Here is a 27122-nt window from a genome sequence, read left to right as displayed (position 1 = left end):
ACTTCTATGGTGAGAAAGACTCACGGACAGTACAGAGAATGTGATTGCAGAGCTTTAAATCTTTACATTAAAATGCAAGTTCATACAACCACCTAGTACCAACATCCCTTTGTCCCTTTACTCAACTTGTTCCAACCTCACATACTTGCATCATTGTGCATGTCTGCAGCACTCCTTACAGAAGCCATTGAAGTGCGAAGTGAATAAAAGCGGCACAGTTCAACCTGTGTTTACACCAGCTGTCCAATTAAATTTACTAACTACTCAAAAATTAATAGATGTATATCAATCTGCTCAATATATAATGGAACTTTTCTCTCTGTAGCTCAATAATAGACAAAAGACAACCAAGTACAATTTTTTTTTAATAAAGATAAAATTACAAAAAAGGTAAAATCAGCTCAGGAAAGGCAAATTACTTTAATAGATCAGTTTAGACATTTAACATAATAACTCACATCCATTTTTTAAATACTATTACATAAAGCATGGTGAAGAAAGGAATTTCTGCCTCATAATTAGAAAACTCACAATACAACTTGCCAAAAACCAGAACAAAGCCGTTTGAAAATAAATACGGTCCATGCCAAATAGTACAAAATGAAATCAGCAGTCTCTCTCGATACGAAAACTTTTCTTCTTTTAGGTATTCTCCAACTCTAGTATTATGTTCTGCAACTGATGTGAGGCTATCTTTTATTCAAGGATTGCTGAGTTGTTCTGATTTTGCTCTGTTCAAAGGCAAAAATACACTGTTAAGTTGTTTATTTTTTAGATTAACTGTTCCAAAGATGCAATTTGGAGTTACTATTGTCACACATGTAAAAATGTGATAATGATTCAAAGTGATCTGTACAGAAATCAGTATTTATTTAATACTTGAGATTAATAAATGCTCTTCAAAGAAGCAACGTATTCAGTACTAATTAACTAAGGTTTACCCTTTGGTGTCTGTCTTCTCACCGCTGCTGTCCTTGGATTTATCCTCCTCCTTAACATCTAAAAATAAAAAACAACGTAAGAGAAAGCTTTTAAGACTTCAGAAGGAAAAGAAGTGTGATTGACTTATTTTGATAAATATACTCCAAACCTGTAGAACGTACATTTGGGAAAAAAAACATTGGTCACATACTCATTGTTAAACTTATCTGTCCGAGAGAGTAATCTGGGCACAATGATAAGTCTCTCTTGACTGGCCATAACAATGGCTTACAATAGTAAGGAGACCTGGGTTCCCTCCAAGCTCCTCATGACAGTCCTATAGCCTTAAGACACAGCATATTTTTGGAACAGTCCTTGGAGTATACTACCCCAAAAACACTATCCAGCTTCTCCTTCAGACAGGAGCAGAAGTTTCTCCGTTGTGGAATCTCCATCCTTGGAAATATTCAAAACCCAGCTGGGGAAGGGCAACCTTCTCTAGCTGACCTTGCTGAAGGAGGAGGGTTGGACTAGATGATCTCGACAGGTGCCTTCCAATCTCAACTACTCTGGAATTCTGTGAGAACTAGTTGGTTCCCCCAATTAAAACAAGTAGAAACAAACTCTTTACATCTAAAGCATCTAAAGCACTCAAGAACAAACCAGGAGACCTATCATATTTGACACTATAGATGTAGTCATGGAATCAATTTCCCTCTAAGTATCTTTTTTTTAATCTCAGTTTTCATTTGAGCTACTCAAATACTTGACTAAGATTTCAAACCTGGGTGGAAATAAGGTTTGTTTAGCAAAATAATCATCCTTGGCTGAAAATACTGTTTTGGTATGAATATTTATACCTTGAACTGATGAAAAGTAAAGTAGATAATTTATCTCCTCCCATTGTATTTAAACTATCTCAACAGGCAGTTAACTGTCAACATAGAACGCATCTTTCTCCTTGTATAGCTGAAATTTTCAATCCTAAATATAGGATGAAATCACACCAAAGTCCTACCTGCTTTTTTGTCCTCAGTCTCTTTCTTATCTTCTTCTATTCTGGCTTTCTTTGCTCCTTTCTTATGTTCTGCAACATTTCGTCGTCCACCTTCCCCTTCATCTTCAGAATCAGAAAACTCTTCATCACAAGCTATGCGCTTATCAGATGCTCGAACTAGGATTTAGAGTTAAAAAATTAACAGAATATAAAGGCAAGAAAAAAAGTCAACAATAAGTCAACAAAAAAAGAACTACCACATTAATAACCAGTAGTGATGTACTATTATCGTTCAATGCTGATGAACTAAATGAACAAAAACAATCTTCAGTACCTTTCAAAATACTCTAGGACTCTCCAAAGTCACTTCAGGAAGTAGCTTAATGGAGATCCAGAAAAAAAGTTTTGTAACACGTACAAAATTAATTTCAAACAAAGGAAATTAAGTCATAAGAGGAAAGAAGAAAATGGTTTCAACCGTTCAGAAAATGGACAAGTCACCAAGAAGAACTTACTCCAATCACTGTCATAAAAGGATCACAATTGCTATTGTGAAAGGTTGAATGATACAGGAAGCTCTTAGCTGTAGCTGAAGAATGACTTAATTTAAAGTAAACTAAGGCTAGTGTTACAAGTACAAAAAACCCTCTCATGCACATGAGGGATATCCTTCTATTAGTTATAAGGGTATATATAAATATATATACTTGAAAACACTGTATCTCAATTTATATCATTATCTCACTTTACATCAGTAAGAACTTTTTTTTTAAAAAAAAAAGATCCAAAATTAAAAGTTAAGTCTCATATTCCTTTAGTCACAGTTCATCTGAGACTTCTGGAATATCCATTTTAGATTTGTTTTATAAGACATAAAAATATCTCTTTTCAGTACTTCGTTGGACCCTTTTTGCATGCTTAGATTTGGGCACAAATGCCACTTTAAAAACTGCAACATTGGCAGACCAGCAGCAAAACCAAGAGCCAAACACTTCTCCAACTGCCTGTATTTCTCTACTAGGATCAGAGTTTTGAACAATTACATTAAAAAAATTACTTTGGAAACTTTGTATTATAAATAAAGATACTTCTTACTAGAAATACGTTTGTCTGGATCTTCTCCATCCTCATCTCCACTATCTTCATGAACAGCATCTTCAGGAATGGCCTGCATCTGGACACCAGGTGCATGAGGTAACATGCGCAAGTTTTCAAATAAGCGTTGCCTGCAAGTAAAAGATGAGAGAAGTTATCGCTATATAGAAGTAGCATTTCTTTTGATTTTGTATTTAATTTTGAGAACTCTGGATTCAAAGTTAACTTGCTTTGGCTTTAATTCACTGTTTCACTTTTCTAAATAAATCTCTAAGCAAGCTAAGTCTGTCTTTAAGAAGAAAATAAAAAACAAACAGAAACCCCACCTTGTTTCCTTATTATAGACTGGACAAGACAAGCAGTAAATCCACATGTTCAAGCTTACTTTAAAGAGAACACACTTCTATAAAACAGGAGCACTGGAAGACCATAACCAGCAATATAGTGTATTATATCAGAAGTCAGTCTGTGACAAAGTGATAGCCTCAAGCCAGAATCACAAGCAGCTCTTCAAAAATGTAAGCTACTTACTGAACACACTCACATAGACCAAAAGTATTTCTGCCATTTTGGTCTTAATCCAGCAATATCTCACAATAACAATTTAGAATTCCAGGAAATATTTCCAATTTTACAAGTGATACAAAAGTACTTTTCTACAGATTAACATAAAAAGTTTTTCCAAGAACAGAAATAAAACCCAGCTTTGTTACATAACTACCCAACTCTAAAATTACCAAAATTATACCTTAAAGATGATTTAGAGTCTTTATCAATACAAATGTATTCAAAAATAAAATATGAAAGCAGCCCTCCACACTGTGCAACTTTTTTCCCTGACAGGCTTTGACAAATTCCTAAAGCAGTCTTTTACATTATTTTGGGGTAGTTTTTATCAGAAACAATCAGACTCAATAAAGGTCACAAGAGGCTTTTACAAAATACAGTAACAAATACCAGTAATCACAGGCTATAAAACAAAATCCTGGCTTAAGATGTCCAAATGTAGATCACATCATAACTAAAGTATAACAGCTTTACAACAGAAAAAAGATCGCAAGTTTTGAAGGCAGCTTACCTAGGCATATCTTCTTACGAGAAAGGATTCGAGTTGACAGTAAACAGAAAACTTTTCATCCCTAACAGATCATTAATATCCATGGTGTAGTTTAGCATTATTTTCCTTTTTTAATATACATTTAACTTCAAGCTTTAGTTCTCCGCTGGGTCAGTACATGCTGTCCACTTAAGCTGAACCAAGTGGCAGTATTACTTTGTTTATAATAGACTAGAATATCAATTTGGATGACAAACTCGCCTCTAACGAAAGACAGAGGCTTAAAATGTGAAGACTTCCACATTGTGTGCAGCGCACAAGTCAGGGTCAAAAGTGATCAGCCTGGTAAGATTCTTTAATTGGCTGTTTCAGAGAGAACAGAGAGAAACTCTCTCTCCTGTCTAAGCAACCAGATGCAACAGACCTCCATGCTCCAAAGCATCATGTGCAAGAACAAGAAGGTCACTGAATATCTCTGGGGACTCAAAACTAACATTCCAGAGAGGTTCAAGTAGAGAGAAGAGCATGGTAGGATGTAGCAGCATTTGTAATACTTCACTTAGTACTCTTCTGCACAATATGAAAAGATACATGGCAACTGAGGCTTTTTAGAATCCTTGTAGTCTCTGCCTCTACTCAAATCACATGACTGAGCAGAACTGCTTTGCCAATCCAGGGAATCCCCTAAAGCTAGATCTCTGGGAAAGCATGCAACTAACTGAAGAAGGATTCTCAGAAATGACAGGTCATTGCTCTTGCTGTGGGTGCTACTACAAGGATGAGTGATTGTATCAATAGAAAACAAGCAGTCTGTGCCCAGGGAGGTGCTAAAGAAAAGTAGGTTTTGCAGCCTACTCAGAGCAAAAATGCTCAACAATACTCTGTGGGAGTCAAATGGAGCAGCCTGGCAAATGAGCAGCTGGAGCACTATATTACTATAGAGAAATATTACAGAATTGCATCAATGAAAATGTTTTTTTGCCTTAAACATTAAAAATTAAAACCTCTTCACTTGACTGTGATGTGTTCACAGCACAAATATATAAATCACAATCTATAGGTCAAATATTCAATATTCAAATATTACTAGTAATTTAACTGCTCTTGTGAGATTTGCAATTTGAGTTTTACAGGTCATTGCAGTGCTGGCAAACTTCCACAACTAGTTTTGCATATCTATTCAATTATTTTTAGTAATCAAAAGAACTTCCATGCTCTGTTAACAGACTGTTATAAACTCAGGGTGGTTTATTCTGCTCCTCCTTTTAAATCTAAAGTACAGACAGACAACGGGACAGCAGAGTATTGCAGGTTAGCCAATTATCTTTCACAAAACTGATTACATATATACTCCACCCCTTCTTTGAAGGAAGATATTTCATTATAATCAAACCTTCGTGGTCTGAAGAGAAATAAACTGAATGTGTTTTACTTCAGAAGTGGCACAGACCAACAACAACAACCAGAAAAAAAAAACAAAAAACAAAAAACTTCCCCCACACCATCTATAGCTTGGCAATAAGAAATGTCTTGTTGAACCACAATAATCAATAGCTTGCAATCATTATCTTTTCACAGTTTTGGATGTCCAGGCTCACGTATGACTTATTTTTTTACAGCTGACAAAAAAAATGATAGTTTATGTTTAAATGATTAGGACTTCTAATTCTCAGATCTCTCATTAGAACACACCTGTTTCTTTCCTAAGAGGATAAGCCTTATGAAGAATTAGAACAGAAAACCAAGTAAAATAGACATCTCTCGATTTTGGCGGAAAAAAAAAAAAAAAGGTTATGTCTCAAATTTTCATCTTTATAGTTTTCTTATTTCATAAGCATATACTCATAGGGTATGCATGCTGTTGAAGGGGGAAACATGTTTAGAAGTCCCCCTTTTGAGAGAAGAAAGTGATCTCTTTTCTGTACCTATTTTTAGTGTTCAACTGGAAGAGCAATGCATGTAAGTTTTTAGAAGTGGCTGACAAAACTGCAGAAATGTCATCCATGTGACCTACTTGTTAGATAAAGCAGTGAATACTTACTTGATCTTCTCCATATATTCTGGTGTATTCTGGTTAGTCATATTTGATGGACTAATATGAAGTTTGAAGTCTGGTCCAAAATACTCAAAGTAATCATTGTACGGCAACTCTATAACCAAAGCATGAAGAGAATTATGACCCAAAGGAGATTTTAAATTTTTGTGTACATCAGTGTTTATGACAAGACTTTAATTAGAAAACTATCACAGCATTCAGCCACCTGAAATATCCAGTTAGGCAATAATGATTTTAAGTATTTATTGAACTGTTCAGTGTTTTTCCTCTAAGTTATTCAATAGGTAAATTTCAGTTTATTGGCAGAATACAAAGAACAAAAGAAAATTCTATTGAAATCACACAAGAATACATGCTAAAACACCACAAGTAACAAATTTGATACGATTCATAAAAATGCTCTTTTAGGGGAAGGGCAAAGGAAGGGAGGGAAGGGGAAGAGATCAATTTATGATTCTTCATAGATACTTTCAATGTTAATCCAGCCTGAAAAGTTTAAATCAGACATTCAGAATATCCTCTTACTAAAACATGTATGTTTTACCAGGTTGAAGATCGCAGCTAGGTCAATAATCATGTTAACCCACTATATGGCACTCAAGGGAAAAATTCTCCCCTTCGCCCACTACCTTCTTGCCTCTGCATTTTCACAGATAAAAGACCCCTGACTGGAACATCCAATCCTCAAAATGAAGTAGATAAAGCCTTTATACCAGGAATTTAGTGGCATTTTACATATAATATGACCATATCTTTGCAGATATGGTAACAGAAAAAAAGCAAAAAAACCCCAGAATCTCTAAGAATTAAATGACACCAAAACCCACTTCTTACTGAATGCTTTGCATTGTTTCTTTAGTTATGATGATTACAGAAAAGGAGATTCAGTTAGCTGGATATAAAGAAGGTAGAACAGTGCTTTTCTAAATGTTGTAATAGCAAATGAATCTTTCTTTCTCAGAACAGATCCAAGGATAGAGAGACTCACACAGAGCAATCTGAAAAAACATACTTCATATACACTGCTGGAAGGGGACATTCTAATGGGGGGGGATGTCTCAAGATAAGGAAATACTACTCTCTTCAAATGCTTTGGCTGACAAAGTATATAAGGCAGAGTGTAAAATATGCTTCTTGAAAGGTAGCGTCCAAATGTTCTGCTGTCACCAACAAGCAGAATTCCACTGCAGTCAGACAGCAACAACATGTATCCAGCAAGAGATACATTAAAAGCAAAAGGTTTTAATCAGTAAATGTTGCAGTCCAAGATGAAAACTGCCAATGACTGATGCAACAAACCAGTTCAAATACCAGTTTTATAGCAAAGCATTCCAAAAACACAGCCAGAAGCACATTTGGCCAGAAACAGAGGCGTACAGAATCTTCAGGGATCTTCCTCAGAGAAATCACTTCACTATTCAAGTATCTCAAAGAACTTTACTGTTACTTTTTTGGCTTTAAGTTTTTAGGAGAGCCTGCATAGCCAAAATTCAGAAGAACAGAAGAGCTGAATTGAGTACACTTTCAGGGTTACTTCTAGGTCAAAAGATAGCATGAAGAAATAGTTATGTTTTACTATGTGAAATGAACACTTGAATATTCACTCATTTCTTAAAATTGCCAAGTCTGTAGTACCTGACTTACACAAGTCAACTCCATAGTTTCAGGTAACAAGAAAAATACAATATGTATTTCACAGTACTTATAGTATTCATGTTAAAATCAGTTATGAACAAAGTTTTGTAAAATTCAAAATGTGAAATTTCCAGGAAGTGTTCCAATCATTTAAAGCTTTTAGTAAGGCTTAAATAAATAATAAAAATATATATATATATTTGCTACCAGTTGATTTAAATCTTCCCATGACTATTTTTTAGTAAAAACATTAATTTGAGGATTAGTATTTACCATTAGGAATTTCACAGTCTAATGCAACAGCAGTTTCGTATGTCCAACATCGAGCAACATTACGAATAGTATATCCTCCTCCTCCTAACATGAGCAATGGCAAGTTAAAAGTCTTGACAACTTCGACACATTTAGCATGACCTGTCACAAACAAGAAGATTTGGAAATATATGTAAAATATTGAAGAAAATGAAATTTCTATATAATGAAAATATTTTCTATATAATGAAATATTATTTCATCAGTCATATAGAGTCATACTTAAATCAAGGAAAAACTTAAATTCAAGCAAAACAGAACCATTTCCCCTTAAAGCCAAGCGCTATCTCACAATTCAAGATCTACAAATAAGAAATACATAAAATACACAGAACTTTATCCATCACAGAAGTCTTCAGAGATTTTGTATGATAGTCTCCCATAACAGTAGTTCTGAAGTTCTCTTACAATGTTTAGCTTTTTGTTTTTTTATAATAGATATCAATATACAGTAACAAATCTGGGATGGTTTATCAGTTAAATGCAAAGTGTGAAAAAGCAAAAATAGCTCATCAGCAGCTGATCCTTCCTACTTCCACATTCGAACCTATATTAGAAGTTGCTAAGCCCTGTTTAAAGAGTGCCAAGAGGCACACAGTCCAGGGAGATACAGCATACTGAAAGATGTTTGTAGGAGATAGAAGCACCTCTCATTTTCAAAGTACGTAAGACAAAAAAGAAAAAAAAGAAAAAAAAAAAAATCTGAACCGTATTCTGAAGCAGCCTTGCCACTTGAAGTAGCCTTGTCCACAGGAAAAGAACCTTGAAACACTTAGAGAGATACTTACTGCATCTTTTTGCCTAAAAAGTTCTTAATAGTCTCACTTAAAAAAAAAACTAAAAAAAAAACCACACAAAAAAATGAATGATTCAGACAAGCTGGATTCATGGTTTAGCAGCAGTCCAACATACATTTAACAATTTATTACTTAAATAATTCTTACATTGTTTGATATATTAACACCTCTTCCCAATTCTGAGAATCATCCTTTAGTGTAAAAATGTGATTAAAAGTAAAATCAATCAAGTTCTACAGAAAATAAAAATGAATATTAACAAAGATCAGTTTAATAAACACCAGTACAAATTTAACAATGCAATCAGTACTCTCATTTCAGTACTAGCTGTTTATGTTCAACAAGATGTCTGATGTTTAAGTATCTGTGGTCCTACTAAGTGACCCACAAATTTTACTATTTGTCCATCACAGTAAATGCTGCAGCAGGGCTACTGTTGTCATCCTCGCGTTCCAGAACATTGCTTAAAACTATGGAAAACCTGAACATACAAGAAAGCAAGTCATCTGAGTGGCTATGAAGAACATGGAAAAGCAAACTCCTTAATTTTCTAGATGACAGAAAGAAAAGAGGCAACCTCTGAATTTCTTTTGGCTATCCCTGTACAGTAAAAAAAAGAAAGAGGTGATTAATCATAACAATGATCAGAAATTTCTCTCAAATAAAAAGTTACAGACAAAAAAGTTCAAAAGCATTTTTTTCTGCTCACCTTTAACAGTAAGATTAAAGCATCCCAGTCTGTCACCAGACAATGAATCTGCTCCACACTGTAATACCACAGCACTAGGCTGGTACATCTCCATTACTTTGGATATAATCTACAATTAATATAAAATAGTAAGTCATTAATTTAGCCACAAATGAAACCAGTATCTTTCTATAGAGCAAAGAAAAAAAATAAAGAAAACAAACAAAAACCACACACTCACTGGTTTGAATATCTGTCCATATGATTCATCATCTATACCATCCCTCATTGGAAAATTGACAGCATAGTATTTGCCTTTTCCAGCACCAATGTCCTGTAAGCAAAGATGACAAATGCATTATTACAAATGTAGACATACATAACAACATTATGGAAAAGTCTGTAAGATTTTGTTGAGCTATTCTGCATCATTAACGTCCATAAGGGGAAAGGATAGAAAGTATCTTACTTGATTCCCATTCTCCCATAAAATCATTTTGAAGTATAATTGTATGCCAACACTAGATTTGCAGAAAGTACATTTGATTTTCGAATTCAAAGAATTAACACAAAATATAATTAGTTGGTTTAGCCCAAAAAGCAGGCAAGCAGAAACCGATACAAGCAACATGAGATGCATGTTTCTGACACCGTACAGAAGACTTAGATTTATGAGGATCTTTAAAACTATTCTCCAAATACTAGATGAAGAACTGGTTGCAGCAAAAGGGAGAGAAGAAAGAACCAAGCAGAGGCTACTTGTAGATGCCTTTAGAGAAATTGAGACTTTTAAAACACAAAATTGAACTTGCAGATGATTCTCAGTTCCACCAGGTGACAAGGCAGGAATCGTAGCAGTCTACCTTACTGGCTTTCCTGGACAACATACGGATTAGAGGTAAAAAATCTTTGCAAAAAATGGTCTGAATTAACCCTGACTCCTTCCACTTCTGTTTGATGCCACACCTTCCCACTTCCTCCCTTTGGCTCATCACCAAGTCACAAGAAGTTTACAATGCAGTTGTCTGCCACTAATAAAGGACCAGTGGGGAAGACTCAATCCACTCAGTTTGGCTTTAATCTATGATCAAATGGCAACTCTGCAGAAAGGGTATACTTCAGGCCCAACATCCTTGAAAAAGTACAAGTTCCCAATAGGATGACCCAGCAATACAAATACTTAACTTCTCACACTAGCTATTGAAGTGGTCACACACTTTTCCCCCTTTTTAAACAAACCCTCTTCAGTAGTGACTAGAGCAGTAATTTATCACTTCTGGTAGAACACAGTATTAAATGCTGACATTTTTCTTTTCCAGTAAAGTATTAATATTTTATAGGATAGCAGAATTAGCGACGCTGAAGACTCCTGCTAAACTCTCATCTTTGTCCGAGTTGGAACATGACAATAATCCAGAATCTCCCATCTTCCCAAAACAAACTATATCTGTGCTTTCAGGCATTGGTTATTCTGACGTGACCATGCCTTGTTTTTCAAATGCAAAACCTGCTAAATTCACCTCAGCCTGAAAAATAACAAAGCCAAATGTTCATACAATTTTTAATTAAACGGAATACTTGCTCTTCAACTAGAGTAGAGCTACTCAGTATATGTTTTCTTGTAACTGATACTTGTATTGGTTCTAAACACTAAAGAAACAGTATAATATCCTGGCAGTTGCCAAATCTTCAAAGGACACAGAACCTGTGTCTCAATCTTGCACGAGAGTTTCAACTGACCTATGTAGGCATAAGACAGACAAGATCAGTGCTGTCGTTGTCCAAGATGTGTAGAAAGTCAAATAACTTACTAAGGGTCCTGGAAGTGTTCAGACTGCACAATATACTCAGTAGAAAAATGGACAAATGCAGCTGAACTAGACAAACTCCTTGGAAATCAGATAAGCTGATGAAGCTGCAAAGTTATCAATTGATAAATGATTTATTCCTGCATCAAGCAAGTATGACCATAATCTGAACAGCAAACTACACCAACTATATAAAGAATTACAGAAAGAAGCTTGAGAGGAGCTCACTGACAAGAACAAAGATTTAACAGTTAAAGTTGATGTAAATAATTAGGGAGGGCAGATCAAATTAAGCAGAAACAAGCAGCATGAACACCAGATCTTTCTAGAGCATTGGTTCTCCTTTAGTTCAGTTAGTTTTGCAAGCTCTGGACATAAGAGAAAGCTAATGTTCTTTCTGCAGGAATGCAACAGTCACAACAAAACCTGCTGAACTCTGTATGCAGACAATGTTCATTTCAAAATACTAGCTAGCAGCAAACACAGCAGCATGGAACAAACGTTATCATGTCTGAGGTACTGTTTGTCACTGACACTATGCTAAAAAAAATCCCAGTAACACAATATTCTTCTATTTATTTCAACTCTGCATCTTTAAATTTCTTTGTCCTGGGTGTGGTGAGGTGAAGAGTCCATACAGTTCTCTGTCAACGGGAAGTGCTGTTTCTAAAAAGCCAAGATATCTAACTCAAAAAAAAAAAAAAAAAAAAAAAAAATCCAGCCAAATTCAACAACAACTGCTTGTCATTATAAACATCCTGGTTTAAACCGTTCTTTTTTGTTTTGAAACAACAGCACCACCTCGTGGCCAGTAAAGTTAAAGTCACACAACTCCCAATCCAGTATCTACTTAAATCAGTTTAGAAAGGAATTCTAGCAAGAAAAAAGAAAGAAAACCTAGCAAACATAGTAACATTCAGCTCCGACAACTAAACTGAAATAATACCGTAGCACCATTCACTGCAGTATCCTCTGGGTATCACAAGCACACATTTCTGGGTAAATTGATTTAAGAGATGTAGATATTAATTTCTACCAATTACCAGCTAGGAAACAGTGAATTCCTTCACAACGCAACATTTTTGTAGGTCTTCAGCTTTTTAGAAATGTTTAATCAATTTTCAAATAATTAACTAATTGTAACGTACAAAGTTGCTAACATGATCAGGGGAATGACTTATCTTGGGAGTGCCTGTGATCAAAGGGATTACACGTCAGAGTTTGAAGCCATGAAGGTATTAATCTTAACACTTGGAAATATCCTATAAAGTTGTGAAATGGGACAATTTCCTGTTCTTAATGGACAAAAGTCTAACATGAGGAATGACTAACTTAAAATAAACATGAAGAGCCAGGAAAATTGGTTTCCGTTCTCTGCTTTGCCAGAGATTCTATGACATTTTGAATGGTAATTCTTCACAGCCCATTGTTCCCTATCTCAAGTTAGCTACACGGTTAAGTGCATAATCATCTGAGGGGCACACTGACATCCTTCAGGAGGGAGCACTGTAAAAACGCAAATCATTAACATTACAATATAAGAAATATTCCAAGAAGGGGCCAACTGCACTACTACGGAAATATAACACAATAAATTCAAGTTGTAAGCGAATCTTTGTGACTACTAAGTCTTTAACATATAAAGTTATTTCAAGATTTGAAATAAATCATAGTATTGCCGAACAGCTACTTTTCACCATACTTGCAGAGATGAAACACAGGGACTTTTATTATATAGCATAACGTCTTCCTAGAGAAGTTTCCAAAATCCAAGTGAACTAAATTAATTAAATATTTGAACTAAACTTTCAGATAATCTAACCAGAAGGCAGGGGGGTGATTAAGTTATTCACTTCTATGTGAGTTTACTTCCAGGTGTCCTGTATGTATTCTAAGGTTTCTCAACAAATCTACCACCCCAGATTAACATATCATTTTCTGAAATTTTACTGGGATACGTTATTACTGGATATAACTATTGAAACGAGCACTAAAACAACATCTGCAAGGAAGAGAGTAAGAGAATTCATTACCTAATGAAATTTCACATTTAACCTTACCCTAAGGTCCCCTGTGCCTGGAAAATATTCACCGTACTTATGGAATGATACTGTCATGACACGATCAGTGGTATAAAATGCTTCTTCAACACCGTCACCATGATGGATATCAATATCAATATATAACACTCTTTGGTGATACCTAAAAAGAAAATCACGCAAGAGAAATCACCTTTATCTTCTATGTTCCTAATATACTGACACTTCAGGAAAAAAAAAACAAAAACAAAAAAACAAAAACAAAAAAACAGAAAAACAACCAGAAAGAAAAAAATCTCAGATTAACAAAAATTATCAAAAGTAAAGTTCTCACATTCTCTTAAAATTCTCATTACAGTTTGGATAATGGAGAAAATAAATGTATCACCAAAATCAAGAAATATAAATACTTAATGTACACAATACTTAACCTAGTTGTCTCACTGATTAGTAGTTATACTTTGGTTTTTTATTCACACCACTTCACTCTTCAGATCTGCTGAATTCATCCCCTTCACAGGGCATTTCTTTCTGCCTCAATAATTACTGAGGTATTCTACACCAGAACACCTTTTACAATGTATGTTTCTCAAGAATTTTTCAAATATCATAGTGCCAGTGGTAGACATAACCCGTATTCCATAAGCCCACAAAGAACTACCACTTTAATATCTAACTTTCCAACAACCTTCCTTCTTTATCTCTGCAACTTGTAAAGATACCATTCCTATTTCCAACCATATCACATTTTCTAATAGCACGAAATTATTATGCTACTGCTTAATACTTTCTTAAATACTACAACTTTCAGACAATTCTCTGTTTGAGAGGTATCAAAAGAAGTAGTTGTCTGAAACTCCAGGGAACTAAACAGTAATATCCCTTAGATCCTATGCTGTTAGACAAAGAAAGTCACATTTTCATCATGTTATTACATAATACTGTAGAATATGAAGTCTGAGCAGTCATAAATTTCAGGTGTGCTGCTAAGATTTTTCTCTTGACCAGACACTCAACAAGATAGTTTCTGATAGCTCCAGATTATGTAACTGTCTGCAAGTTTCTCTCCTTCACCCATACACAGCTCACAAGAGTCAAGACTGCATAACACCCAACCATTTGCTTTGGTTAGATTGCAGGAACAGACCCTGAATATATTCAGGGGATTGAATGGGATGTCTCAATATTATCACATCCATGTCTTTAGCAACTTTTTGCTTTCTTTTTTTTTATAAGATAGAAAACTTCCAGATTAGAGATGCTTTCTTCTCTCACCAGCAAAGACTGAGGTATGCCATTCAAAAAACCCAAATACTTAAAAGCCTTTTTTTTTTTTTAATAGAACTAGTTAGATGTACGTGTTATTAGAAGGTATATAATCCCCTTAAGCAGTACGTGTTATTAGAAGGTATATAATCCCCTTAAGCAGTACAAGTAGTACTCATGATTTTAAATTTTATTGATGCAGTACTGCTTCAAGTTAGTTCTACTTTTTCATTACTTCTTCCCTCATCATTTTTTACTTTGCAGGCACAACACCACATTTTATTTTGTTATAAGGTACGTTATTCACATAACAATGCAGGGAAGCTCAATGTATCATCTTCCCTAAACATTCCTACCTTTTGAGCCACTGTTACTAAACCAAAGAAAGCAAATCGGCTTTCTGAGACAAACAAATGGGTGTACAGTTGTGAGTAGTGATAATATCCCTAATGGTGAAAGTGAGAGCATATGAAGCTTGCATATAATACACTTATAATTTTTAAATTTTCACTTGACAGAGCATATTCTAATGTTTAGCCAATCTCACATTGAGATTCCACTAAAACAGACAGGTGTCCTTGCAAAAATCTTCGATTTCACCTTGCAGTATGCATAAAGCTTAAGAACATCATGATTGTCCTCAGGGGTCAAATCAGTGATCCATCTAACAATTCTGTCCCCATCTGTAGCAATATGAGATGCTGTTTACAGAAAGCATGCAAGTCTGTCTACTTTCTGAAGCTTTTTTTTTAAACTCTCTGCTCCCCCACCTTCTACAATTACTGCATCAAGGAGCTTAAAAGGTGCATCTCTGCTTCATCTTCTTAATATCCATTTATAGACCTCTTGTCCATGATGTCTAATCTTTTTTTGAAACTGTTTTTTGCCGTCTGCCTCCCTTAGCCTCCTGTAGTAGCAAGATACAGAAGTTTACTGCCCTCTATGTAAAGACATACTAAAAATAAACAAAAACAACAATAAAGAAAACTTGTTTCAAACCTATTTCCTCTTAGTTATCCTTCTAGCTTGTCTGTATTTTAGCTTAGGCTACTTCCTGATGTCAAACTTGGGATTTTATTAACCAGCACTATACAAGTTAAGCACAGGCTATGAAAACTCTGAAGTATTTAATTTCAATCCATATTTTTAAACATTTAAATACTCGAGTTTGACACTTTGTATAATTTTTATCTTGTTTCTATTATAAACTTACTTCAGTAACTCAAGGATAGCAAGCACAATATCATTGACGTAACAGAAACCAGATGCCTCTGACTTCTTAGCATGATGAAGTCCTCCAGCCCAATTAACAGCCATGTCAGTCTGTTGTCTGTTTAATTTTACCGCCCCAGCTGTAAAGAAATAAACACACATACAAATTGAAAGAAAATGCAGTTAGAAGCCACTGAAAGCCTTTAAATTTGTAACAGGAAATGGTGTTATTAAAATAAAACTCCCACTCAAAGAACTGATCTCATGAGTTCCAAGATACAGATTGCTGAATACCAGGTTTTGGTAAGTAACTGATGAACTTCATGTTTCTTTTAAAAAATCCCTCAGTATTTGCTTCACTTTTAGATATCATTATCAAAGCTTTAAGTTGCTGACATAAATATAATAAAGCTACAAAATATCTGTCAGACAACCTATACTTACCAACAGAGCCTCCGGTTGACAGCTGACAAAATTCAAACAGGCCGTCAAATACAGGACAATCTTCTCCAACATTAACTAAGAAAGAAAAGTACGACTTCTCAAAACCACCAAACCAGAAGTATTATATACATGGATAACTCATACTGATGTATAATTCATTTGGTATTTTAATTACTTTTTTCATTTTTGTCAAGATAGATTTTAAATATCAAAATTAATGCAAACATGCCTACACTCCTAACAATAAAGCTTTCACCAGCAACTGAGTTTTATCATCTACAGAGATCTCAAAATATACATATGTATTTTTAAAGTTTCCACAGGAAGCCTTATTTACTCATTAACACAGAGTTAACTAGATCAATTTTCAATTTTTGAAGAAGTGCTAACTAACATGGTTGTATTAAATGCAAAACTGCTTGGAAAAATTAGTTGGAGAATAAAGCATCATAGAATAGTGCATTTTAAATGTATAAAATAACTATTAAACTATATTCCTAATGGTAGTTTGAAGCTATTCCTAAAATTAAATAAATTAATGGAAAAGCTGAGTAGTGAATAACGTATATTCCTACTTTTCTCCAACAGAAGTGAGCAAACTCACAAACTCCATTTTTTAACCTAACACATTTTCACATACTGACACTTCTGTTTTTTAAAAAAGGCTTTCTATTTTTCAGAAAGATTTTGCATTGAAAAAAGATTAAGATACTTTTGCAAACATCTCACAACTGAAGCTGAATGTTACACTAGGCCTCGAGCAAGTATTATTTCACCTCCAAAATATACCCTCTGAAAGGGGTATAAAAAAATCCCTCTATAAGCATAAAGAGTTATTTCTGCCAATAAGGCTGCTCTTCGTGGAAAAGCTCACAGGTTAGTGTAGCTAAAGAAAGGCACAACTAACTTGCTACAGCATTTCTCTAATTCAGTATCATCATTACTCCACTATTCATACCTTTACACTGCTAAATACTCAACCAATGTTAACTATCAAAGCACATATGGAAACATAGATTTAGTTTACTATGGACACTTACATCTCTGCATCTGCTTGCTGTACTCTGACATGTTGTCAGGCCTTATTGATCGGAGAAATTTTATGTATTCATCACTATGGTACTTGGTCATTTCTTCAGCAGTAGCTTTGTGGGGCCGCTGATAACAAGAGCGAGTTATAAAAATAATCAGAGTGCTGCTGCAAAAAATAGTTAACAGTTGGCTAAAACAGATACAGAATTTGAAAGAAATCTAATCTGCTTCAAAAAAATGAAAAATGAAACCACTACTAGTGCTGTTTTGCATAAAGCAAGGGCTACTCTCTTGTTAGTACAGAACAGGCTAAATTCTTTCTGCAGTTACTGTAAGATTTTCTCCACTCTCCCTTATCATAAATATACTGGTTCAAAGTCTCTATTAGGGCTCTACCTCACTTCGAGATATGGACAACAATCTCTAGCTCTCATCAGTTAAAAAAATATTGCTTCACTTCTACGTAGAAGAGCTCTGTAGAAATATTAAATTCTAAATGGAGAAGGGTAGGGGAGTAAAAAAGTAGAAGCTGTATTTCTTAATCCTATACAAGTATTTCCCATTTCTGCCTACGTTTCTCCACTTATTTGTGTGAGAATAGTTGAAGCTTTTGAAAACAATATAGAAAGTTTCAGTGGACATTCTGTTGTTCATACTCACATAAATTTCCATTTTTCTGTACAAGCCGTAATTAAGCAGCAAGTTGTGAGTCATTCGGATCCTATGAGGTTTCATTGGATGCCCTTGTCCATAGTAATAGTTTCCAATATCACCTGTAAATATTATACAAATTAATAGCTACTCATATTATGAAACAACTTTTCATCTCTATTTCAAAGAATCATCCTCGTAAGACTAGCAAGTAGGTACAATGATTCCAGAAAGAGCTAACGCACTACTGTCCATCTCAAAAAGGCCATAAGGAAAAGCAAGCTGCCCATAAAAAGGCTGTACATCAGAAGCAGAGGGGGAAAAAAAAGAAGCGAAGGACAGATCTTTAAGGTACAAGCAGAGAGCAGTGGAGGAGCAAAGATGTCTACAAGATGAAGAATGAAGAAAATAGTACACCAGAACCAAAACACACAACAACAGAAAACAAAACTGGAATGAAGTGGGGAGCAAAAACTACTGATAACATAGCTGTTCCATTATACCACAACAGAGGCTGTAGTAAAATCTGCTGTTTTGTAAGAGATGATATTAAGAAAATGCTACCATTGGTCTGCCCTTAACTACTAATCTTAGTAGTTACACTCCATATGTCCATAAGTCTTCAGACTCACTGCTGTAACCACTTGCACAAACATTCTTTAGTCACCAGCTGTTAGGGATCCACATTAGTTTACAGAGCCTTGTAATCCAGCTGATTACACACACAATTGTGACAAATTTGACACAGATTTTCAAGAAAAAAAAGGAATGGCTACTTTCTTGAGCTACTAAGATTTTTTCCCTAACTCAGGTACTGTTGGAAGGCATCTGCCTCTACTTTGACCACTGACATTCCCAAAATACGAAATCATTTTGAATCAAACAAGCAGTTCACATGTTTCTGGAAATACAAAGAAGCCTAAGAAGTATTCTCAGCTGGCAATGGGCTTCCATTTGATAATTCTGAAATTCATGTCTAGTATTGTTGCTCTTTTCTATTTGATCAACTTTCCTAGTAAGGTTAATGAACTTTGGTTTCCTGAAAATTTGCATTTCATTTGTGTTATTACAACCGTATACTATTTTGCAAATTTTGGTAGTCAAAGGTAAGGAGGAGAAATGCTGCAGAACATTTTTACTTTCACCCCTGCAAACGAACTCTAACTCAGAAAGGAGAAGCAAACAGGACAGGCTGCTGTAGCATCATCAACTACTAAGAAAAGCAAGCAGCATTACAGTGAGATTAGTGTCTCAGCATTCCAAAATCTAAATTTTAATCTTAGAAATGACAGGGAGAGTGAAGATACTTGGGAAAGCACATATAACCTAACATGATAAGAAACGAAGATGTCTAAAAAAATTACACGCTCAACACTTAGCTCTTAGCTATCACAGCACAATGGGAGGGGAGGGAGAAATCAGGTTTTAGCACCTTTCTATTACATTAAGAACTTTAGAGAACCTAGACTGTCTCTTAACTTAGGCATTTAAATGGTAGTTTAGCACTTCATGTAAGTTTTTAGGACCTTGAGTCTTGCAGATATTTATTTCAACACTGATCAACCCTGCATTTTTGTCACATCCAGGCTAAGAGCAAAAGGATCAAGATAGAGTACAATCCCCCTGCCCCACACATACCACCATCATTACCTCCCAGTCATTTTTTTCCCAAATATTTTATAAAACAGTATTTTCTACATTTGGTGTTGAAGAAATAACTTTCGTAGTCCTTGGAAAAAAAAATGACTAGGAGATGAAAATTAACCATTTAGTAGCCCTACTTTGTTTTATGAAGTTACTGTTAAGCCCCAAATTCACAAGAGCTCAAGTGAATGACAACTTAAAATTTTGAATTTGTAAAGACAAGTAATTCCACTGCAGTACCTTTCAGCCACACAATGCTTCTGAGGTGCCTTCATTCCAAAACGCATTTTGACATTTAGGCTTACCACCACCACCACCAGTCTAGGCATTTCCCACGATTTCTTTTTTTACATGCATCATTTCAGTATTAACTACTGCACCATGTATAGTCATTATTACTGACATTTTACTCAAAATGTTAATGAATAAGAAATCCAGAAAATTCAAAATTGTTTCTCTTGAAAAAACAGAAAGATTTGTTATTTGCCCTTATGTTAAAAAAAAAAAAGCACTCTAAATAGGCTTCCCAAATATATATGCAGCACTTCCTTTAAAAGCATCAATTAAACAGATTCAAAATATTTTAAAATAAAAATCCTTTACATTGTACCACAGACTGCAGAGTGCCTAATCGTAACACTCAGTTTATACTAAAATAAAATTAAAAAGTCATCAATAGATTTAACATATTGTTGAACTTCCATAACATCTACCAGGAAAGATAACTCCTTTTAAAATAACATGCAGTTTGGTTAAATTAATGGGAGCTTATTTATCAGACCACATCTGCAGGCGAGTAGCCAGTAGGAGCATATTGATCGTTCCCTATTAGAAGTCAACTGCAATGACCAACAACAGATATCAATATTATGAACTTCAGTGACAAGCTATACCATTTGTATCCTTCAGGTCTGAGTATCACAAGCAAACAAAAGGTTTTGGCATTAGTTTTGAAATGTTCAAGCTTGTGGACAAACAGCCCATTAAGTTTCAAGAGACTGTTGTGAGGTGTGCATGGAAGGGCAGGAGTGGAAGGGGGAAGGCATGCAAGTTCCTTTTTCTTTGTTAGCTCCATAATTTCTAGCCAATGTCATATCACAAGCGGGACCCATCTCAGAAACGTTATCCTGCGGCAAAAATAGAGGTGTACTCAGGAGACTCTCCTTCTCCTTTACCCTGGGAGGGAGAAGGTGTCCTTCCTGGTACAATCACTTCTTCATTCACTGATCCTGAACCTACAGCCTTACTTCAGTACTTTGGAGAAAAAAAGCAAAGTATATCTAAGGTCTGCACTTGCAGGTGGGTGGGTACATGCATATACATATATATGTAAGGGTGTGTGTGAAAGAACAGCTCCCCCATTGCAGGTGCTAAAAAGCTCTGCAGTTATTGGCAGATTAACTCCTGTCAGACTATATGTATGAGAAATGGATAAAGTAGGGCCAAGTGCACAAGTATTGCAGTTATCATGAGAACACTGACAATTTTGGTATCAAGTACCAGGGTAAAATCGAAAGTGTTATGAGTATACCTCCCATCACTCCATGTGAGTGCACATGGGAAGTACAAAAGAAAAGAATGCAACCAAAACAGGAAGAGGAGAGAACAAATGCAAAAAAGTAGTATATGCAAAAGAGCAGGCAAATCTACTATCTTTCACAGCAAGACTTCAAAATTTACTAATTTATACCAGAGAAAATACCAGCTAAATAGTTCCCATTAAGAAGTAACAATATAATCTCCAAGAAGTTGGAAAACCTTAACTAAGACAAGACAAAGCAAGTGTCCGTTCAATTCTTGAGCTAATTTACTGATCTGCACTGATCACAATGCGTTGCAAAATACTACATTGGCAAATGACCAGAATGGCAAGTCACATTAACTTGTTATGCATACTGCCATGTACGTATTCAAAATACATTAAAAATAAATAAAAATACTTCTCAACTGCAAATTCTATTCAAGGCAGCTACTCTCCTAAACTCTGAAGGGAGTTACCTAGTATCAGCAAGTATTAATAAAAATAAATTCACACAATTCATTTCTTGAAGGTAAGTGCCACTTATCTCATTTCTCACTCATTTCTCTTTCAGAGAATTCAGCAAGGTCTGTGGATGTTCAATATCCTAAAGCACAGCAAAGCAGAAAAAGGTACATGTTTGAAGAAGCTTCAGCTATGTGTTTTACAGACATAAGACAGACTAACAAAAGTAGCCATGTCCCTGAAAAATGTATCGGAGTGTCTCCATTAAAATTTATACAGAAATGAAAACCTCTTTGCATCAATGATTACAGAACAAGTCTTGTAGGGTTTGAGCAAAGACATATGATATGAATTAAGTATCACTTATTTTGTGACTTTAGTACAGAGAAAATAAACTGCTTGTAACTGCAGAAACTTAACTAGAATGGAAACCACATTAAAAAAGAAAAAAAAAATAGTGGTATTTACACTTGGATTGACTTCTGCAATGCTAATGGATGAATTCATTTAGAACATTCAGTCTAGAAAAAGGTCATCAATGCCTGACCAGTTCACCAAAAAAGCTATCTAAATAGACCTAATTGCACTTCATGGGCATCCCAAGAGCTTGGGGCGAGGGAGGGTTGTTTTATTTTTAAAGTTAAGCAGGTTATTGAATACTAGCAAAGTTCTGACACTTGAATCCCAACTGGAAAGTTAACACCACTACAATGTCTGGACGTCACTGTACAAGGCATCAGCAAATTTCTATGAAATATTCTTCATTTATAAAGTTTGCATCTGCAGATAAACTTAACTTAAACTAGAAGTACTTAAAGAGTGTCTGAATAGTAATGCACTACCTTATTAATATAGGTTTAGTCTCATCTTTGTGTGTGGAGCCAATCACATTCTGATGCAGAACTCTTGAAATTTTTATGAGGGTAGGGTAGAGCCTTTTGAACACCTCCATTAAATTATGCAAGATGAGTAATCTAAACAATACTGCTTAGTGCATTTGCATTGAATGTACTCATTAACTGTAACCATGCTAGTGTACAGGTCTATAAAATTGCGCTCTGCTGTACAAGAACACAGACTTGAAAAGAACTTTGCGATCCTGCCCTCATAACTACAGGCAACTGTAGCATAGCTTATTTTTACAAGGTCCGCAGAGCTACTTGGGTCACACACTGAAGACCCAAGGCAGGAGGATAAAATAAAGGCTACAGTACCCTGCCATATTTATCACAATTCTTTGCAGCGTGAGTAATACCCATTACTAAGCAGTGACCATACATATTAAGATGACCAAAACATTTATTCAAAACTTTTTAGATGAGAGAACTAAAATATCTTAATTGGCATGCTTTTAGTTCTTCCCATAGCATATAAGCTTAGATTAAAAAAAAAATCCTGACTATCAACCTAAGTGTAATCAAGTTCTTTCTACCATAAGTTTATTGGCTCTGGGTACAAAGTATTAAAACTATGAATAATCAGCAAATGTTAGATGCAGTACTGAGTACACTGAGAAGATTTGATAAGTAACAAGACAATTTGAAAAAGTAATTTCAGATGACAACCACATTGAGCTACCACAAAAAGCACATAGGCAATTTATTGCATCTCAAATTATGCATATATGTATTTTCAGAACTTTTTAATACTTCTTAGTGAATACTTTTGAAGAAACAAGGTGAAAGTCTGCAGGAAGGGACAGCTATGACAAAAAAGTGGTCATTTATTTCAGTTATGACATCCTTAGACATACCACAAGAAATACGCAGTTCATTTATCTTTGTACTTTTAGTTTTGGGTTAAGGCTTTAAACACTCCTTTCACTTTGATTCAAGACTTTGCAGGTAAAGCACACTACACATTACTCAGGATTATCAAATGAACCACAAATTAGCATTAGAAACATTTACCAGATGTATTAAGTCTAAATTTCTTTCTAGTAACTCTACTTCCAAGTGAACTGTTTAGAAAAAAGCATAAAGTAACTACTGGCTTGGTAGGGGAAAAAAAAAAGCATCAAAAACATTCCAATTCTAGAGATCAGTGCGATCTTCCTTTCAACATGCAAATCCTTTCTTCTCTGGGAGAAATAAGATTCCGGCTTTACCAAAACTCTCCCTAACCGGGGCCTCCTTTCCCCTTTAGGCTGAACAAAGAACGAGAGCTAGCAACAAAGAGAAGGGGGCGGGAACCACCACTCTGCCTCCTTTAGTGTGGTTAAAAGAAACCTAGACAGACCCCACAAGATCTGCAATTTCTAAACAGCAGTAGATTTGCTACGGCGACAGACACCTTTGATATCCTGCTCGGTTTAGCCATTCTTCTCTGTTTCTCAAATAGTGAAAACGCATCACAACAGTTTCAACCTCTGCTTGCTGACTATGGCATGGCCACCAGGCTCAGACACCAACTTAAACGATTCTCATGTCAGGTGGAAATTTTTAGAATGAAATTTGTAATTAATCTGACCAACCAGTTTACCCTCCCACTACCAAAAATAAATCCAAACCCAAGCCTATGAACAAGAGAAAAAAAGAAAAAATTCTCTGTGGCTGCCAGAAAGAACTACAAACAAGTTGCTACAGATATCAGAAACTGAAGTGTGAGCTTTATGTACTTCTTCGATGTGACTGAGGAGGCAAATCACAAGTTACTACATCCTCATCAGGCAAGCGTGCAAACTCAGAAGGCCTACAAGCAACTCAAGTTCCCCTATTATTAAACACCTACACGTGCGATTCTGGTGTTTTGCTAGAACAGAGGCTCACGAACGCCAAGTTTCCACCGCGATGCGTGTCCTTGGGCGGGTGAGCAAATACGGCTGTCCCCCTCCACAGAGAGAAAGCCTCTGTATTAGCTAGACGAAAGGCCTCAGCTGCAAGAACCGCCAGGTGCCGAACCTGCACATGGCCTAGGCTTTTTGCAGGGGGAGGAGCCAGCCACGGCAGCGACTCCAACGCCTTTGTGGTTAGCGGATCAAGGGGAGTGTCCCAACTTTTTTTTTTTTTTTTTTTTGGGGGGGGGGGGGGTCGGGGGGCAGAGAGCGGAGATGGTGGTGGTAGTGTGTGTGTGTGGGGAGGGGAGGTAACAATAAACACAGCCTTCCCCCGCCGGGCCCGCCGAGCGGCCTCCCGACCTGCACGCCGCGCCGCGCCCCACGGAGCCCGCGGGGCCGCTCGGCCGGCGGAGCGGGCGCGCGATGGCGGGGGAGGAGGGGGGAGGAGGCCGCCCCCGGTGGCGGTTGGAGGGGCTTCCCCTGCCGCCGCCACCCCCCACCACCACCCCGCACACGCCTGTGCCGGCCGCGCTCACCGTCATAGTAGTAGCAGACTTTCTTCTTGCCGCCGCCCTGACTGTACGCCATGGGGCCGCCGCGCCGCGCCGGGGCCGAGCCGGGGGAAGGGGGAGGGCGCGGGAGGCCGAGGCGAGCGCGGAGCCGCCTTGGGAGGGAGGGGCGGGCGGACGCGGGAAAGCGGGAACTCGCGACGCCGGGCCACGGGCAGCGCGAGCGGACCCGACCATCAACAGCGGGCGGGGGGGGGGGGCGGGAGCAAGCAGGGCGCGCCCAATCCGCGGGCGCCGGGGGGAGTGAAGGAGAAAAGTAGGCGGAGAGCGCGGGCGGGAGTGAGCGCAGGCTCTCCTCTCCTCCTCCCTGCGGCTACCGCTCAGCTCCACATGCCACAGCGGGGTCGCTGCCAGCAGGGAGTCCTCACAAGCGGAACTTCTCTAGCCAGCTCCTAGCACGCCCGCCCCCCCCCCCCCAGTGGTACGGTTCGCCGGCGCGAGGGAGCCGGGCGTCGCGCAGTCCCCCCGCCCCTCGGAGGAGGGCACAGCGCATGCGCCTGCTGCCCGCGCGGCGCCGCCCCTCCCGCTCGGACCGCCCCGCGCCGCATGGAGCGCGGTCGGCGGCGGGCCGCGGCGCGGGAGGAGCTCCGCGCAGCCCCGCATCGGGGAGCGGGGAAGGGGTCCGCCTGGCCCTGCGCGACCGCCTGCCCGCCCACGGGCCGACCCCCTCTCCCCGAGCAGGGGCAGCGCGCACGTACAAGTCCTGGGCGTCTCGGGTTCTGCCCACCGCCCCCATCCTCGTCCCTCTTGCTGCCCTGTTCGGCTCTTCTCCCCCCACCAAAGGCGGTTCTCCTTCTCCGCATCGAGCCAGAGGTGTTTCGTTTTGTTATAAAACTGCTTTAAGAACACCTTTTTACTCTTTCGGCTCCTTCGTCCACACGCACTGCGGCACCCGAGGACACGTGGGTCCGTACCTAGCTGCAGCCAGGAGTACTCCTGGAAGCGGGCACTGTGTGGACAACGTTGTTGCTCAGTGAAACAAGCATCCCTGTTCTAGGAGGAGTTCAAAGCATACTTTGCTATGCACATGGTAATTAGTTTGGGCTTCCCCCCCCCCCCCCAAAAAAAAAAAAATTAAGGCATGCTACAAGATCAAAGGAGGTTTTATATATAGGGCTTGACATCTGGATCAAGTTTCAGTTTGAGATCTACCAGCAGTTTTCTGTGCCTCGAGTTTAGTTACAGACCCAGGAGGAAGAAAGACATAGTTAAACTGGTCACATTGAAGCTTAGCCAATAACTACAGCATTTTTGTATTTGCATTGATTGAAAGGTTCAGTTCTCAGAATTTGAGGTCAGATGTATCCAAGCCTAAGGGCATCTGTTCAGTCACCCACAGGCTGTAACAGAAGATTCTCCAGCCAATATGAAAATCTCTTATCCTAGCTTTAGGGACTAGCATTAGAAGTCTTGACCAAAGTTCCTTGATTTAAAGATTCTAGGAGTACCTTTAAACCCCAATTCACATGCACCTTTATATCAGATTATATAAAAACTGACCCTTTATCAGAGTCACTCACCAAAACAAGTACATGCCCAAGCAGAAGTTAGATCCCTGCTCTCCAAATCAGATTATTTTCACCCCTAGAGATACCTAACACAGAACAGTTAGGTCCCCTTGGCTGATAAATTGTCATCATATTGTTATAGAGAACCAGTTGTAAAGTACACATTAAATACAGGTATACACATGTCACACACTGAAGATAAACCTAGGACACACTGAAATAAAAACAGATTCTTGATCCCTCCTTCCAATGTTGTAAGGAAAGGAAAATACTCTATCACGTAGCCAACTGTTGTAGCATGTGTAGAAAGCATTTGCCATATTATATTTGAAATTATTTAATCTTAGATGTAACACACTAGAAATAATTCTTCTAGCTTGTCATGCAGCTGACTTCTTGCCACAGACTACAGCAAAATACCTACATGACATTCTGATCCACAGTAGGCATGATACTATTCACTTACCAGTAACTTTCTTTTAGCCTCAGCCTGCATAATACAATCACTGGTTGAACAAAATTAGACTGGATGCCAGAAGCTCCATGTGTTATTGGTTACCTAGTATAAAATACTAATATAGTCTTTCCACAAGCATACAGAATTTCAGTGGTCAACTACTTGGTTTTATAG

The 27122-nt window shown here is 37.4% G+C and overlaps 1 protein-coding gene across 2 annotated transcripts; it reads right to left on the bottom strand.

Annotated features, from left to right (window-relative positions):
• Positions 1–381: 381 nt before the first annotated feature.
• HDAC2 (histone deacetylase 2) lies at positions 382–25159 on the bottom strand. 2 transcript variants are annotated; one of them, XM_062570959.1, is made up of 14 exons: positions 24951–25159; positions 18020–18132; positions 17368–17485; positions 16328–16402; positions 15885–16023; positions 13427–13568; positions 9800–9892; positions 9580–9688; positions 8035–8175; positions 6112–6220; positions 3014–3144; positions 1940–2095; positions 942–999; positions 382–731 (listed from the first exon to the last, which is right to left on the bottom strand). In XM_062570959.1, exons 1-14 carry the CDS (start codon positions 25000–25002, stop codon positions 701–703), a joined length of 1467 nt encoding a protein of 488 aa, XP_062426943.1. In that variant the 5' UTR covers positions 25003–25159; the 3' UTR covers positions 382–700. The 2 variants fall into 2 exon arrangements, with proteins under 2 accessions (XP_062426943.1, XP_062426944.1); XM_062570960.1 differs by lacking the exon at positions 24951–25159 and having other exon boundaries at positions 17368–17525; positions 18020–18098.
• Positions 25160–27122: the final 1963 nt, after the last annotated feature.

This window comes from Rhea pennata, chromosome 3, assembly GCF_028389875.1.
Source record: "Rhea pennata isolate bPtePen1 chromosome 3, bPtePen1.pri, whole genome shotgun sequence".
NCBI lineage: Eukaryota > Metazoa > Chordata > Aves > Rheiformes > Rheidae > Rhea > Rhea pennata.
The sequence above is the reverse complement of the archived record's forward strand: the minus strand, read 5'-3'. Positions and strand labels throughout refer to the sequence as shown.

Excerpts from the sequence above, each read along its gene's own strand:
- HDAC2 (XM_062570959.1), bottom strand. The coding sequence starts at position 25,002 with ATGGCGTACAGTCAGGGCGGCGGCAAGAAGAAAGTCTGCTACTACTAT. Across the intron at positions 13,569-15,884 it reads GCTATCCTTGAGTTACTGAA|GTATCACCAAAGAGTGTTAT; the intron begins GTAAGTTTATAA and ends TTTTCTTTTTAG. Across the intron at positions 732-941 it reads GAGAAGACAGACACCAAAGG|AGCAAAATCAGAACAACTCA; the intron begins GTAAACCTTAGT and ends GCCTTTGAACAG.